General features: G+C 43.4%; 1 protein-coding gene across 4 annotated transcripts in view; it reads left to right on the top strand.

Moving 5' to 3' along the window:
• SGCD (sarcoglycan delta) overlaps window positions 1-14,252 on the top strand; it is a 304,125-nt gene that overhangs the window by 241,420 nt on the left and 48,453 nt on the right. For all 4 annotated transcript variants that reach the window (XM_056502479.1, XM_056502478.1, XM_056502477.1 and 1 more), the window contains 2 exons: window positions 8,394-8,481; window positions 10,651-10,770. In XM_056502479.1, the coding sequence (XP_056358454.1) occupies window positions 8,394-8,481; window positions 10,651-10,770 (208 nt within the window). The remainder of the gene's footprint in view (window positions 1-8,393; window positions 8,482-10,650; window positions 10,771-14,252) is intronic.

The raw sequence follows: 14,252 nt of genomic DNA, 5'->3' as shown, positions 1-14,252 counted from the left end.
CTCCTGAAATTGCACTCCCCAGCTCCCCAGTGGAGCTGGCTGGGGATGTATTTTTGCTCAGGGGCCCTGTACCACAGAATACCCCGTGCTCTCTCCCCTCCTCACCCCAGAGCAGATGCTCAGGAGTGTCTGTTGAGTGGCAGCCACAAGGTACAGCCAAATCCCCACACAAACATCCTGCTCCTGCAGTTGTGCTGCTGATCAGAGCTTTGCTGCTGTGCTCTCTCTGTGGGTACATGTGTGCAGTGTGGCAATGTCCAGCATGATTTAGGATCTTCCTCCAGATCAGCCCAATTCCACATCCCACACTTAGCTCCATCTGTCATTGTACCTCTCCAAGTGCCCTCTGCCTCAGCTGTTGGATTTCCAGCCTCTCCATGGCAGTGGGGATTTGCAGTTCTTCCTCTCTGAGATAGTTCCTGTCTGACATGAACTCACACTTGAGCTGTTCCAGCTCTGCAGCTCAGGGCTTGGCCCCTCTGTTTATCCTTGGGAGGAAGACTCTGATCCTGCATACCCACAGAGCATCCTTCTTAAATCCAGCTCTTGGTCATTTCAGCAGAGCAAACAAAGTGGTTGGATTTCAGAAATTCAGAACCAGTTTGTGCTGATGCTTCTGTGACCCTGTAACCCTGCATCATAACTAAAGAAGATAAATCACTTTGGTATCAGAGCTACAGTCATAGGCCCAGCCTTCCTTTGCTGCCCTTCCCCTACAGGGTTAACTGAGCATATTTCTACAATAAATATTCCCACAAGGCCTAAATATAGTTTTCATCAATCATTTTATAGCTGCTTCCAACCTGTCACACCAGAGTATGCATTTACAGCAGCTCAGGAAAAAAAATTGCAGAAAAATCGCAAATAAAAGAATTGGAATAGAAAAGCTGAATTTTCTATCACTAGGAATGGTCAAATGATCTTTCTTTGTGTCTTGTGCAGTGGCAAGTGGACAGTCTCCAATGAATAAATAATTTCAGATGCAGGAAATGAGATTATTACTGCCATGGAGCTGCTGAAAAGGAGAGTTCACTGTGCCCTTCAAACATATTTCCTGAAGCACAATCCTGCATTTACCTATGGAGCACAGCAAACCTGAAGGATGGGGCTTATCTAGAAGAGCTATTTTGATTGTGACAGGAGCCCAGAAACTGAAACACTTTGATTGCAGGAACATGTCTGGGCTGCACCCTGTCATTTCACAGGCCAGATGCAAGGGAGAGAACTCCAGTGGGTAATCACAGGAGTGAGGATGGCTGCCTGCATCCTGCCTCCCAGCCCTCACCATGCTCTAATACAGCTGCTTTTGCAGTGTAATTGCTTTCTCTGCAGGGCTTTTTCCTATTGATTCTGCTGGTGTGGATTTAAATGGTTTGCAGGTTGTAACTAGACTCAGGTTGGTGTGCACCTCCTTCTCTGTGCTGGGCAGGTGAGAGACCTCAGAGCTGCCCAGACAGCATCACTGCCTGGCCTGCATGTATGTATTTGATTGGAATAGAGATGAAGTTCAGAGCATCAATAAATACATGTGTTTTGTTTGGTGACACTTGTTCAATTTGAGTCTTTTTCCCAGGAAGCAGCTTGTGTTGTGTCATTCCTGTGTAAATGCTCTGCATCTGCAACTGTCAGGGCTGGTGCCATCCCCCAGCAGCACCATCTGCTCCTCACAGAGTGCTTTTTGTGCTGATAAAACGTGTGAGGTGTTACTCATAATTAGGCAAATCACATGCTGTGATCTGTGATTGATTTGGTGCCTGTTGCTGGCTACCTCACATATGTCTGTGTGGCCATAAGTATTGTCTACATACCAGCATATGGATGCAGATGAATCAGAGGCTCACAAATCCTTTTTCCCCAATCCAGACAGATGGAAATGTTTTCCCTTCTTCCTATTAGCAGCAGCTGAGTTTCAGTCACACCAGGGGCCTCTGCTAGGAGCTTGCCTGTGTCCTGTGCTGTACAGGCAGCCCTGAGTTGGCATGGCCATTTATAATCTAATACAAGAAATAAGTGATCCATGACATGCAGCAAAGGGAAGCTGTAATTTCAAAGCAGTGTGCAGAGGTATCCACGTTATTAGCCTTCCTGGAGAAAAATATCTGGATATATAACTTGGCATTACACAGAATGCCTAAAAGGACGTGTGAGCATTGCAGAGCCCGAGTGTCTCTGCAGAATCTGACTGCTGGAAAACACTGCTGTGCTTTCCTTAGTGTTAACAGTATGTGCTCTTAAACATGTATTCACCTCACTGACTGAGATCTTAATTGTTTCTGGATGTAGTATGGTGCAAGGAGTTCTGGTGGTAAGGGAAGGTAACTCAGAAATTAGTAGTTCTGCATAATTTTGATATTGTCTTCTAATGTCTTTTATAGATAGTGAAGTATGATTTACTGGCAGTTTTAAAAGTTGTTTAAGGCAGGCAGCAGGGACACCAGAAAGGCCATAAAAATCAAAACACAGGAACAGAGGTCTGCACGCTTGACTGGAGTAAAAGTTACAAGCAGTGGAGTAGCTGTAGAGTTGGATGATTTAGAATATTTTTAAGCCTCAGCAGAGCTCTTGTCTTTTCTCTCCTTCTCTCCTGTGCCTACCTACAGTGTGTTTACTTCAGCAGGAGATCTGTCACCACTGAACTCTGATCATAACTAGGGCAGCCCAAGGCAGAAAATAGGATATAACTTAGCAGAAATCCACAGTCCTGCTGCTGCACAGCTCCTTGTAGACAAGGATCAGATTGGAGCGAGCTGCCGCTGAGCAGCAGCTGCAGCCTGGCTTTTCTGCAGAGGAATTCAGGTAATTGAAATGTTTAGAGAATACTTGGTGGATTTTATGCTGGAAGGGTTGAGCAATGTGCTAGAACCCAGGTCTGCTGTTGACCTGTTTCAGGGCTTTGGTGTGGCTTGAGCCTGGCTTTGTTTGTACAGGGGAGAGCTGTTCCCCAGGGATGCCAAGTTAATGATCAGCACACGTTTGACTCTGGTGTGTCACCTTTGGGTGAACTCTCAGTGCAGTGAAGAGCTTGAAGCATTTTCAGAGTTTTACAAGTTGTGCTGCTCTCTTCATTTCAGCTGGCTGAGCCTGCCTTACCAGAGCACTCCTGGAGCTGAGCTTGCCTCAATGCATCAGGCTTTTTCCACAGCCAGTAATGATCACTTCAGTCCTACCAACAGAGAAAGTTTTGTGAGTGTGCAGAATCCTTCAGATGTTACAAACACCTGATGTTTGTAAAGCAGATCAGATGCTAAAACCCCAAATTTCCCACCCCTGTGGATACTGAATAGAACTCCAGCATGCACAGTTGCATTTTATTTTCCTGTGTATGTCTGTTGGTTTCATTATGTCACCTGTGGTTTTCCTCATATTATAAGTCAATGAAGTAAAAAAGAAAGAAAAATAGCAATGAAGTCAAGGCAGATGTAATGCCTTGGAAATTTTTCAGTGCTGTTTTTTAATGTCAGCAGACATGGTGTAATTTAATTTTCAGAAGAGTCTCAGCTGCAAAGTAGCTGATTAGGCATCTTGAAGAATCAGCCAATCTCTCAAAACACTCTGTTCATGAGATTATTACAGGTATTCTTCTGAAGAGAGAAACCCCTAGATTGCCAGAAATAAATCACTTTGAAGGATGCAAGCCCCCTTGGGTAGCCTTCCAGAACAGAACCCAGTCATTAGATCTCACATCACAGACCTGCCTTCTCTGCACTTCAAAAAGTAGAGTCGAAGATAATTGCTTTAATGGAGCAGAAGGAAATTTGTCTTTTGTTTCTATTGTTATTAGAATGAACTTCAAGAAGTGCCATAAAAGAGAAGGGTTTGTGGCATTGGACATAAAATTCAGATCTGCACTATCTGTGCCATTAAATTACATCACATTGGGTGGGACCAGTATTTTCTGAGCATCATGGTACTGTAAAACTTACCATTCTGTGAAGGTGACTGAACCTTGTTTGCATAGAAAACAGAACTTGAATTTTTTTTTTTTATTTAAGCATTTGAACACTTGATAAATTGTCAGAAGTTGTAACACAGAACACTAAGCTCATGGTGCTGCATTTATGTTTCTGAGTGCCCATTGCAGGTCAGGGCTGTGTGAGCTGTCACTTACATGACCTGGGCACATTCCACTTGGTTCCTGGCAGAAGAGGATGCAAACTGCATTTTGTTACATCTCCACTAAACCTGTGTCTGCTTCCTGAGAACCACCATCTTCAGACACACATCTAGCACATACTGGAACATTTAAAAGCTTTTGTTTTAATCTGTTTTTTACCAATTCTATTCACAGTTTGCTTTCATTCTGCTATGAAAAGCTTACACTGTCAAATCAGAAGTTTTACTAAAAAGGGATTTTATAACATGAACATTATGTTCAGCTGTCTCAAGGACAGAATAAAGATGAAGAAAGACTCAGTGATTAAACAACAAAAGTATGTTTAAATCACATTAAGGGCTATTTTCAATCTATCACCTAAGGATTTAGCTACATTCCTAAAATTTTTGTGCCAGGAGGCTTCTGGGCAAAAAATCCTGTTCTTGCAGTGGGGATCTAGACCAGAAAAAGAGGAAAAGCTTTTGAAATAGAAACAGTGATGGTTGGCTTGCAAGTTTATATGAAGTCTGGATTTTTCTGCTGGTGTAGATGAAGGCCAGGCTGCTGTTCCAAGCAGGATCTTAGGGATAGGGTTCATCAGATACTCCCAAGTTTTTTTCTTCACAGCCAAAGGCAGGTGCTGTCCAGGGCTTTGCCCTTCAGGAGGTGCATGGTGTCTGTGCAACGTCCTGTGAGCTTTGCTGAGGCTCATGGTGGTGCCTGATCCCTGCAGCAGCTCTCATCAATTCTGAAGGGGTTTTACTCAATTTCCTTCTATTTTAGGGGAGCAACTCTGAACTTTTCCAGCATCAGACACTCTCCAAAGGAGTTTCTGTTCCCAAGGCAGGAGTGGGGACAGGTCCTGGTTTTTTTGACAGTGCTCACAGCATGTTCTGTGGTTTGGAAACTCCATGTTGAGCATCACACAGTGAGGTATTCCTGGTGCTTCCCTTTGAAAGAGGAGCAGGTGGTATGGGAGCATGCAGAACTGGGTCAGGAAAACTAATTTATACATGCCTGTCAACTGACCAAAAGTGACAGTGAGAGTCACAAGGTCAGGGTACCACCAGGTTCCTGGGAGGTCAGGGGACATGCCTGACACCTGCAAAATGAACTGCACACAGTCTGGTGTCCTCCACAGTGCTCTGGGCCTGGCCACAGAGAGGAGAATCTACAGAGGTGTGATGCCTTTGTGGCTTTTCATCAGAGGTTTGCTGTTCTTAATGAAGAAGATTTCAGGTGCACTAAAATTATTGTTTTGTCTCTCAGTTATTGGGTGATGAATTCTTGCTGCTCCAAAGCAGAAACAGCTGAAGTGCAGCTCTGAGCTGTCCCTACCAGTGGGAAATGCAGTGCAGGGAGGTGTCACTGCTGTTACTGCTGTTAGCACATCTAGCTGCTGGTGGAGTAGGACTGGTTGGATTTGAAGAAATTAATATATATGTTACCCACACAGAACTTTCCCTCTCTCAGCAGCTCCTTAGAGCAGCTCCAAGGGCTGCAGGCAGGTGAGTGCTGCTGGAGGACAGGAGCAGGAGAGCTCTTGCTGCCTTCACAGAAAACAAGCTCTTGCCCTCTGACAGCCCAGCTGAGCATACAGCAGGGTTTGCTCCCTGGAAATGTCAGTGAGAGGTGGAGTGGAGCAGGAAAATGGTGCTGTGAGTGACTTCACAGACTGCTCCTTGCCAGCCCAGATTATGCTTCAAGATTTTATTTTTACCATTACTTTGTCAAGCCTGCAGGAAATTCGCCGTTTCCATTATTTCCACAAGCTTCACTTGGCACTTGCTGTGTCAAGTCTGAATCCATAGGATGAAGTCAGAGCTATTCCTTTTGACCATCCAAACTACAAACACACCAACTGTGAAGCATTAGTTTTAAATTGCCTGTAAAAATTCTAAAAGATTTCCAAATATTTTTAATAATACCCTAAAACAGTCTAAGGACATCTGTTAAAGAACTGCATTTCCCTGAAGACAGCACTGGCTGGGATTGCTTCAGCTGCAAATTAAGGTTGTCAGTCAAAGGGCTTTTTCTATTTCAGTCTCTGATCTGGGAGTTTTTAGCATCTCTTCCAAAGTGAGCCAAAGAAAGACAGCTAGTGAGCTGTTCTGGCTTGTTTTGCCATGTGTTTAACCTAGCAAACAGAGAGTTGATACCTTTTGTGAAGTGTTCTGTATTTTACTGGATACCTCTGCTTGGTGAGGAAGCAATCTCTGCAGTTTTGACATATTTTTGCACCTTTCATGTTCTTCTGCAGCATGTGTCCAATGTTTTAATGTATTGAGTAGCTGTGGCAAATGCTATTGTGTGTCTGCAAACATTTGAATCATTTTTAAGGCACTGGATCTGCTAATGAGGAGCTGGAGTCAGAGGCAGAATGATGTATTTTCTCTCCAGGATTTCCTGCAGAGATTAATAGTAGGTTCATGGTGAGCTGAAAGGACATGACCAGCCCAAAGAGCCTTTTAAAGATGTGCTTGTTTATTGCATGCTGATATTCTAACTCCAGCTTCATCAAGGGCTATCACAGTTTATGAAAATATTGCTTCACTACATTACTGTTTTATTGTGGTGCTAATGCCATATTGATCTAGATTTCCACCTGCTCATATGCATCAGAATACTTCATTTCATGTCATGGTAACATGAAAGTGTAAGAGAAGGGAAGGCTTTGTCTTTTCAGTTGTAAATCCTAACTGGCTTTTAAAGCTTTCATTATTTTGTTCTGTGTGATTGAAAGAAGCTGGCATCATCACCAAGCTTGCAACAGAGGAAACATTTTTTTAATGTTCAGTGTTTAAAAGATGTCAGTGTTATTTCCTTTGTAAACAGAAGATGATGGATAGAAAATCTGCTGAATTTTCAGCAAAAGGGAATAATTTCTTCAGTTCTTTTTCATTCCTTAATGGAAAAAGAATTATGGAAATGAGAGTAGGCATTACATTAAGTGCTTCCAATGTTCTTTCCCTGCAGACCAATAAAAACATAACTCCTCCATTAGGGAAATTTAGTTTTTTGAAGGCTGTGTGAATCTGAGTTCTGAATGAGCAAATGAGATGACTCTGCTGGGGTAAACATTTCCAGGTCTGATTATGTGTTTTAGGTCTTTTGTAGGTGGATACCAGCTCTTACCTTGTCTTGTAGGTCTTCTTCAGAGCAGCTCTTTCTATGACTTTTTATATTGCTTTTTCTTGTAGTGCCTCTGTAGTGCAATCCCATATTACAAGGAGCAGCAACAGATCTTTCAAAGTCATGAACAATCTTTTCCTGCATGAATGTGGACTAGAGTTCCTGGCTTTTTCCAAACACTCCAGCTGCTTGAAAACTCCATAAGCAAAATTCAAACACAATTCTCTGTCCCCATCCTGATTATTCATTCCTAATGGAAAAAAAATTGAAATGCTGCAAAAAGACATTGGACATAAAAAATTTCAACTTCTTGCTGATCTTCTTGCTATTTTATCTCCTCTGCCTATCGTGTGTCTCAGCCAGTTGGTGAATTTGGTCAGCTGTGTGCTGTAGGCATTGCAAAGAGAAGCTGGCAGTGAATTTCAACCTTGCACTTCAGATTTTTGGCTGATTTGGTTTGGGGTCACCCCGTGCTGATAGCCCAGTGTGCAGGCTGGGCTGCCTGTGGAAAACACGAGTTCCCCAGAGCCTGGGCTGTGTCTGCACACTGCAGGAGCCAGGTGGTTGGAGCTGTGGGTTTCCTTTGGCTTTGCTCTGCAGGAGAAGTACCTGAGATGGATGTTGCCAGGTCGCTGTGTGGCTCCTGTGTGCTGCCAGCTGCTCTGGCTCTTCTCTCAGAGGTGTGTTTAAAGCAGAAAAATGAGAGATTGGTAGAACTCTCTGTGGTCATGTGGGGAAGAGTTTGTGTCTTGTATTCTGCAGACCCAGTGGGATGGGTCTGGTCTGAGGCACTCTCCACATTTTAATCACATTTTCTTCTCCCCAGCCCTTGGGCATGGCTCACTCACAAAGTGGGCACATTCTGTCACCCACTGGAGTCATCAGAAGCTGTAATTTTACAGATTTGCCTCTGAAATGCTGCAGTCAACCACCCTCCCAAAACACCTTAGGGAAGCTTAGGTGAGGTGCCATACTGCTGCACATTTGACAGTAACAGGTTGGTTGGCTTCCCCCAGCAATAGTCAATCATCCCCAAAGCAAGGCACTGCCAGCCAGGCAGAGCTGTGTGTCCCCTGCAGGGTCAGTGCTGCCAGCCATGCCCCAGCTTGGGGCCAGCTCCAGCTCCTCAGCCATGCCCATCTCACAGCCCTGCTCTGTCTCGTTCCAGGGCAACCCCCTGTACTTCCAGTCAGCCAGGAACGTCACCGTCAACATCCTCAACGAGAAGACAAAGGTCCTGACCCGCCTTGTCACAGGTGAGGAGGGAGGGCTGTGGGCAGGGAAAAGGAGGGGTGGAAGTGGTTTTGGGGAGGCTGTGCTGGCTTCACACAGCACACAGGGAGCCTGGGTGAATTGTGGAGTGAAATGAAAACTTCACTTTGGAGAAACAAAGCCAGAGACATGGAAGCTGTGCTGGAGAGGAACTGGCTGGGGCTGTCTGATAACAAAGCAGACCATCATTTCCACTTGGAAACCTGTCCAGAGTTAGAAATGTTTCTTGGATGACATCAGGGTCAAGAGGAACATACCCCAGGCTGGCATTTGTTGTAACAAGCACAGGTTTTTCCTAGGGCATTTATAACTTGGGAACTCTGGAGCCCAACTGTGGCAGCAGTTTGCAATTTGAAGTCCTGCTGCTGATGAAGAACTCCCTTTGCACCCAAACAAGAGTGTGTTGGATGGGGAAATGGGTGTTTCATAAATCCTCAGTGCACAGCAGCCTTTGAATGAATGCATGAGTAATTTGGGTTGAAAGAGCCTAATACATTATATAAGGTGTATGGCACTGTATATATGATATATAATATATATTTGATATGGGACAGATATATTTACTGAGATTTATGCATGGACTGTGAGAAGTGTGGCAAAGGCAGTAATCCATAAACATGTTTCTAAGTTGAGGCTGGGTTGCTTGTTTTGCTTATATAACATCTTGGCCTTTAGTCACAGTATTAAATAATTAAATATGCAGCTTCAGTGAGCAATTATTTAGGCAGCATGTGTGAAACTTGCCTGGAGGAAGGAAATAAATTCAACCCCAGGCTCCCTGATTCTCACATGCAGAACGAAGGTCTCCAGTTTGTTGGCTCCCCATGTATTTTCAGGAGGGTTTGGTTCACTTAAGCACCTCTGTGTCACGAGAGTCTGGGGCTCAGTGATACCTCCCAGGGTGATGCTCTGGTTATTCAGCTCTTTATGCATTCAGCACCAGCTCTGGTTTCACAGTGGAGCAGAGATCTGGTCCCATGTAGTGCATGCTGCAGGGATGAGTGGGGAGGTGGTTAATAAGCAAGTCACAAATCAGATTTAAAGTACTGGATTTTCTCAGTGTGGCTGCAGAACTTTTTAAGTATTTCCAGGGATCTCAGCATGGCCCTGCTTGTCTGAAGTGCAAACCATGTGCATGATTCTGTGTGTCCAGGTGCCAGCAGGTGACCTGTGCAGGGAAATTCTGGGTAGGGATGGAGCTCTTAAGAAAATACTGACTTTAAAGAGATACTTCTCTTGTCTTTTGAGAAATGAGACTGGTCTTGAAGAATTAAAGCAAAGTCTAATCACCTGCCTGGTGCAGGATAATATTGCAGGAGGGTTGTGGCTTAGATGGAGTTGGCAGGGCTGTTCAGTGGTGATTTGTCCAAAAATCTGGCCTAGGTCAGTAACCCAGAGCAGCCTCTTTGTAACTCTTGGCAGCCTTGGAGCCACAAACCTGCCCTGAATCTATTCAGGAGGCTGATGTTTGTCACAGCCCACCACAGAAGGCATTGCCAGAGGCTCTCCAGCACTGCAGGGCACAGCAACCTGCAGGAAAAGCAGCAGAATTGAAATAAGATCTTCGAAGGAAAGTTCTAGTTGCCTAAAAACTTTCTGCAGTGTGAGAGGATGCCTTTTTTCTTGGCCTGCACATGATTGAAAGGGTCTAAAACAAAACATTTGCTCCTGTGCTGGTGTTTGTATTTTTATTTTTTTTAATTGGCCTGTGCATGACACTGATAGAATTTTAATCCAGATATATTTAAAAGGTAGAAAAGCAGGAATCTTGTACACAGCAGCATCAGTCCAAGCAAAATGGGCCCAGAAGCTTTTGGTGCCTCTTACATGTGCTCCAACACTCAAAGCATGGCTGATATATTCATTGCTGTTTCACATATGGGTCTGTCTTTTTGTAAAAATATCTCAGCTATCCCAAGTTTTGGTGATTTTATGGCACACATAAGCATTAACAAAAGCATAAGTAGAAATAGTTGAGCAGTTACTTGGGTAAAAAACTGCCCTTTTCTAATAAGATCTAAAAACCCTCCCTGTTTGGTATGTCATGAAATTTGTTGAGCCATTATTACTCAGCAAATGGTTTTATTGAATGAATAAAGCTACTATGTGATTTTCTTATTCTTTTCCCAAAGTAAAGCTTCTTTCCCTCCTAGGTCCCCAAGCAGTGGAAGCACACAGCCAAAAATTTGAGGTGAAAACCCTCTCTGGAAAATTGCTGTTTTCTGCAGATGACAACGAAGTGGTGGTTGGAGCAGAGAGATTGAGAGTTCTAGGTAAGAGATTGTTCATTAAGCCACAGTTTTAATATGCACCTCTTCAAATCTGAGTATAGTTTTGCTTGACTTTCCTTCCTACTTGCTGAAAGCTTCTTTTGGAGATAAAACTTTGTGCTGTCTTTATGGCTTTGAATCTTCTCCAAAGCAGATAGAGGCCAGGAGTTCCTGTGTGAGGGTTTTCTAAACTTGCACAATTTATTTCCCCTCAAAAAAAAAAAAAAAAAAAAAAAAAAACTCCCCTGGAATTGGTTTATCTGGCTGAGTGAAGTACCTTTAAAACCAGTTTTGGAACCTGAACAACATTTATCTCTTGGATCTGGGGTGGAGGACAGTGAGGGGTTGCCCCAAGGATGTGCAAAGGGAAACTTCAGGGTTCATGTTTTTGGTGCCAACACTGTCACCAGCTCCTCCTTCACTCTGAAACAAACACCAGGAGGATCTGCCTCCCCAGCTGTGCTGCTGCCAGGCTTTACATTGGTATTTCCTAATGAAAACTGGGGATACACTCAGGCTTTGGGGTATAGGGGGTCTTTCTTGTTTATTTGGATTTTTTCTTTTCATTAATTGGAGAAGTGAAACAGTGGTGGCAATTGTAAATTCTGAAACTTATTTGATAGTTATATAAAATCAACTTGAATATTTGTGCTCCCCAGTTCAATCCAGGCTCTTTGGTTAGTCTGGGATTTGGTCAGGAATGTTTTCCCACAGGACCAGAGTGGGTAGCTCAGTGTTGTTCAGTCACACAACAGTGCTGCTGGTCTCTGTGGAGGCACCAATACCTGATTTATAGTGACTTCTCTTGGATGCATTTTTTCATTCCAAACTACTCCTTACTTCTCTTGTAAAAACAGATCAGTAAGGAGCTCAGAATTATATATAGATATATATTGTATTTTTATTATTATTGTTATTGTTATTATAATTTCTAGATATTTAATAGTATATTATGTATAATATAAATGAGACTTGTATCCAACCCTTAACATTTTTTGCTGCCTGATGTCCTTCTGTTCTAGATAGTTCCTGTTTTTGGACAGGCTGGGTGTAGCTCTGTGCAGGTCACTGTTGTTATACACTGCACTATACTATATATAGTATATATATATATATATACTATATATACTGACTATAAAAAGTTAGGTGGGCTTCACAGGATAAACGTTGAACTTTACAAAAATTAAGAGTATCTTTGTTAGCTTAAAACTTTGAAGAGGCCCATTCAGAATTCTTGTGGTGTTCCAGATCTAGGGGCATTTGTAACAATCAGTTTTCTCCAACAAAGCTCCCTTCACACTGCACCCTTCAGAGCTAATTCATGCAGGGTAGATGAAGTCAGGAAGCAAAAGTTTTTAAGTGTTTTCTTGAAGACTTTAAAATAAGAAAGATTTACATCATTGGTTTTAAAAAAAAATACAGAATCTTCTCTTTATAAGCTACAAGTACCCTTGTCAGATTACATATTTACAAAAAATTGCTTTTAAGTTCCTCTGTACTTTCAAGAAACCAGGAATTAATTTTGATAGCTATTTTGAGTTTCTGCCTTGTTTTAGTCCCCAGAATAAGCAGCATCAAAAATCTGCTGATCACTGTAGTGCACTTTCACTTTTACCTGTACCTGAGTGTTTCTCTTGGTTGGTTTGGCTTTTGCAGATTAGAAAAGAAAAAGCAGGATTATACTGCTGGTGATGTTTCATAGCAAGTACTCTGATGACCTTGAGCTGAAATGCTTTCTGAGTTCATACTTGGCTTTGTTTTTCTCCAGCTTTGCTTCCCCAATCTAATTTTATCTCCAAAAGTGTTTGCCGTGGCTGTTTGCCATGCTGGGAAGTGTTGTACCATATGCTCGTGTTTCTTGCAGTGTTTTTGTCTGCTCTGAAGGCCAGTCCGAGTTGCAGCACACAGACAAATTCCTTTGATCACTCTTCTGGTGCCTGGGCTCTCAGGTGCTGCTGGAATGTGTCTGCTGACACCCATCTAGGCCATGTAGATAATTTCAGCTTGTTCTTGTTCTTGCTGAACACGTACTTGTTGTAGAGGCAAGTGTGTGTCAACAGCCTGGCATGAAAGTCATCCCACAGAGGTCAGAGCAGCAGTTCTTGTGGCCAGCTTTGAGTGTTGCCAGAGACAATAACTCTTCTCTTTGTACCGACTTCAAAGTTTTTTTCTGGAAGTTTCTGCTCCAAACCGATGCTGAATCCTTGTCCTGAGAAAAGAGGTGCTCTCCTGTTTTGAGCCCTGCTCTGGGTATCTAGAGGATTTTTCAATATTAGCAAGGGATTAAAAAGGGGAAGAATACACAGAATTATAGATTAAAAACAAATGCAAGTAGGACATATGATGCATTTGATGGTGCTTCAAAAACCCACACAGCATGGACAGTGCAGATTACCATATGAAAGTGCTTTTTATTTGATTTGTATTTTGGGGAGTTATTTCTGATTTATGAGCATTAAAGGACACAGAAAGACAGAGCTGGCCACCTCTGCTTTTCATGTATGACGTAATCTAGAGTACTTCAATGATTTTATTTGAGTACTTCAATGATTTTATTTGATACAGTGAGCCCAGTCAAACCTGTCACCATAGGAGAGGCTGGAGGATGTCAGGAGCTTCTGTCTGAGGGGAAGGGCAGCCCTGTGAGCCCTCTGGCCATGCTGAGCTCTGCTGAGCACAGCCTTTTGCAGGCACAAAGAATTCCCTGTGCCCTGCTCAAGCTGGGAGCTCAGCACTGCCTGGGTCCAGATAACTCTGAGGGAGCTGTAAGAAGTTTTACAAAAACTGAGCCTTACAACTACTCCAGTCTGCCCTTTTTCTTCTGAACTCTTCTGCCAGTGCTCGTGTGCTCCTGGGATGGGATGGGATGGGATGGGATGGGATGGGATGGGATGGGATGGGATGGGATGGGATGGGATGTTGGGAGCACATTCTCACTCTTAGCATCCCTTCCCTCCCCAAGCTGCACCCCATGGAATCTGAGCACCCCATGGTCTTTTAAAAGATTCCACAGCAAACCTCAGAGCTGCTCTCCTTCCTCACAACCACAGCCTTGCCTTTGCAAGGCTTGGATTGCTGAAGGCAAAACCTGCCCCTTCTGTGCCCATGGGGTGTGTGGGGTCCCTGCAGCCCTTCCCTGCCAGCCCTGGCTGTGGTCAGCACAGCTTGGGGCAAACCCCATGGGCACAGGAGCTCGTGCCTGGCTGGACACTCCCATGGGCTCCTAAACACAGACCCTTGCAGGGGAGATAAATGAGCTGCTCCTAATTGAATTTGCATTTGCTGCCTCATCCTTACTCCCTCCCTCCCTCCAGAAATGAAACGTGTCCAGACCATCTGAAAAACGGGGAGTAAAAAACCCTCTTTAGTTAAAAGAGTATTAAAAAATAACTTTGATATATATTAATTACAATTTCATTTAATAGCTTATTGAACGTTATAGCATTTATAAATAAAAGACAATCATAAAGCATTATTCTGACTGT

The sequence above is a fragment of the Oenanthe melanoleuca genome, chromosome 13 (genome assembly GCF_029582105.1).
Source record: "Oenanthe melanoleuca isolate GR-GAL-2019-014 chromosome 13, OMel1.0, whole genome shotgun sequence".
NCBI lineage: Eukaryota > Metazoa > Chordata > Aves > Passeriformes > Muscicapidae > Oenanthe > Oenanthe melanoleuca.
This window is presented reverse-complemented; position numbering and strand designations above follow the sequence as displayed.